This window comes from Bufo bufo, chromosome 6, assembly GCF_905171765.1.
Source record: "Bufo bufo chromosome 6, aBufBuf1.1, whole genome shotgun sequence".
Classification (NCBI taxonomy): Eukaryota; Metazoa; Chordata; class Amphibia; order Anura; family Bufonidae; genus Bufo; species Bufo bufo.
The window spans coordinates 432782551-432784662 of NC_053394.1; the positions used below are offsets into that span (position 1 = coordinate 432782551).

General features: G+C 43.6%; 1 protein-coding gene across 1 annotated transcript; it reads right to left on the reverse strand.

The window, feature by feature from the left end:
* Positions 1-245: 245 nt before the first annotated feature.
* Positions 246-1869, reverse strand: LOC121003873 (E3 ubiquitin-protein ligase TRIM39-like). Its single transcript, XM_040435811.1, has one exon. It carries the CDS (start codon positions 1825-1827, stop codon positions 307-309), a length of 1521 nt encoding a protein of 506 aa, XP_040291745.1. The 5' UTR covers positions 1828-1869; the 3' UTR covers positions 246-306.
* Between the last annotated feature and the right edge of the window lie 243 nt (positions 1870-2112).

The window sequence follows — 2112 nt, forward strand, 5'->3', positions numbered from 1 at the left end:
CAGATCAGCCTGATGGATCTCTTTGCTGCAAGTGTGAAACTAGAAAACCTAACTGTTCCAGCCGAATTAGATAAACAGAATCTGAAAATTGCAAGGCAAAGACCAGGACACAATACACATAATAGGGGGAGAAAATAAAATTATGGGGCCAAGTGGAGAACCCCATATATAAATGATTCTAATGCTGTGCGGTATGGTCGAAAGAGCAGAGTATCACCACAAGGAGGGCGTTTTACACTATCTGGAGATAGGTGTGAGTCCCAGAAGTGGGACCCACATCGATCACACATTTATGGTATATCCTGTTTATCCTTTAAATATTTTCACCCAACTTAGTTCGCCTGACCGAGCCACAAAGCCAAAGGCAGCATGGAGGTTGTCGCTGAAGTTGGCAGTGAAGGTGTGCAAATGTCTCAGACCATCTGTCCACTGATAAAAGGACAGTTTACCCTCATCATAGTCCAGATATACACCCAGTCTTTTATCTAATGTACTGTTTGGTATAAGGACGTCTTTACAGTCATGTCTTGCATAGATTTGATTACAATACCTGCGCAAACACCAGGACTTGTCATTGTCTCCTATCAAGGACTCTCGTCCTCTCCTGGCTATGCTGGAGTAGCTTACACCGACCCTCCATTCCCCCGACTCACCAATGTCCACCTCCCAGTAATAATTTCCAGAGTTAAATTTTTCTATACTTAGAACCATAGGATACTCAAAGCTGTCCGGTGTCTCGGGGTAGCTCTGATCTGTAACATGTGCTTTACATAAGTCCCCGGAGATGTATAAATTCTTACCAGCTGTTGTTGGGTCAAGTGTTATGTCTGTGGGCTCATACCTAAAGATCCCGTTCTCTACATTTTTTACAATATTATAAACATCTTCGAATAAAGATTTTAGGTTTGTGTCTGTTTGTAGATCTCCTGGACCTCGGATTTCCTCTATTTCTGTGTCCTCTTCACCGTTGCTGGTGTCATCCTTCTCAAATTCCTGATCTTGTAGGATGGTCAGTGGATCGGTTGTCCTCATCAGCATCTCCATGTCGCCGATCATCTTGGACAGCTCCTTGTTCTTTGTTTCCAGCTGTTGGATCAGATGAGTACTGGAGACTGACATTATCTTCTCCTGTCTGCGGATCTCGCTCAGGACTTTCTGTTCTAGAATCCCAAGTTCTTTCCTTAAATTCTGAAATTGATCAGTGACTCTTTTAGACACAACTGCAGTTTTTTTATACAGTCTAGTCCTACTCTTCTGCAGACTCTGGATTTTTTGTTCCCTTACCTCTTGCACTGATCTCAGCATCTCTACTTCAGATTTCATGGTCTTCTTCTTGTGGTCAGCGGCTTTATCAAGTATCTCCACTTTGTGTCCCTTATGATCTCCATCCAACCTGCAGGACACACAGATACAAGCACTGTCCTCCATGCAGTAAAACTCAAGGATCTTCTTGTGAGTAGGACACTTTCTGTTCTTCAGGTCAGTGCTCGGGGGTAATAAAGTGTGCTCCGATGTCCTCATGTTGTGTCTTGTCAGATGTCTATTGCACATGGAGGTTTCACACTGCAAACAGAATTTGTCTGCAGGAACTGGCAAGTCACAGAAGGTGCAGAAGATCCCGGTCTCCTCCTGTTCAGATTGAGTACAGGCCTCCGCTATGTTACTTAGCCGAAAGTTTTTATTCAGTCCAGGTCTTCGGCTAAACCTCTGCTGGCATTCAGGACATCTGAGGTCATCCTTATCCTGATGGTCAAATGTTTTGGTGATACAATCCCGACAGAAGCTGTGTCCACACGGCAGCGTTACAGGGTCTTTAAAGATTTCCATATCGATGGAGCACAGTAGCTCAGATCTCGGATCTGCAACCGCCATTAGTGATAGCAGGAAGTACAACTGATAATCACATTTTAATATTGAACTTTGTCCGTGGGCGTGAACAGTTCAGCTCTATGCCAGGAAAAATCCATGCCAGGAAAAGAGACCTGCACTTATTCTGTGGGTTATAAAGGAAGCCAACAAAAGTGCACTCTGTCTTTTTGATTGATATACAGTATCTGACAACCCTAAGAAAGTGTAGTTCACCTTTGAGCATCATTTTAGGTCATATATACG

Bases quoted from the DNA above. Each gene is read 5' to 3' on its own strand.
- LOC121003873 (XM_040435811.1), bottom strand. From the start codon at position 1,827: ATGGAAATCTTTAAAGACCCTGTAACGCTGCCGTGTGGACACAGCTTC.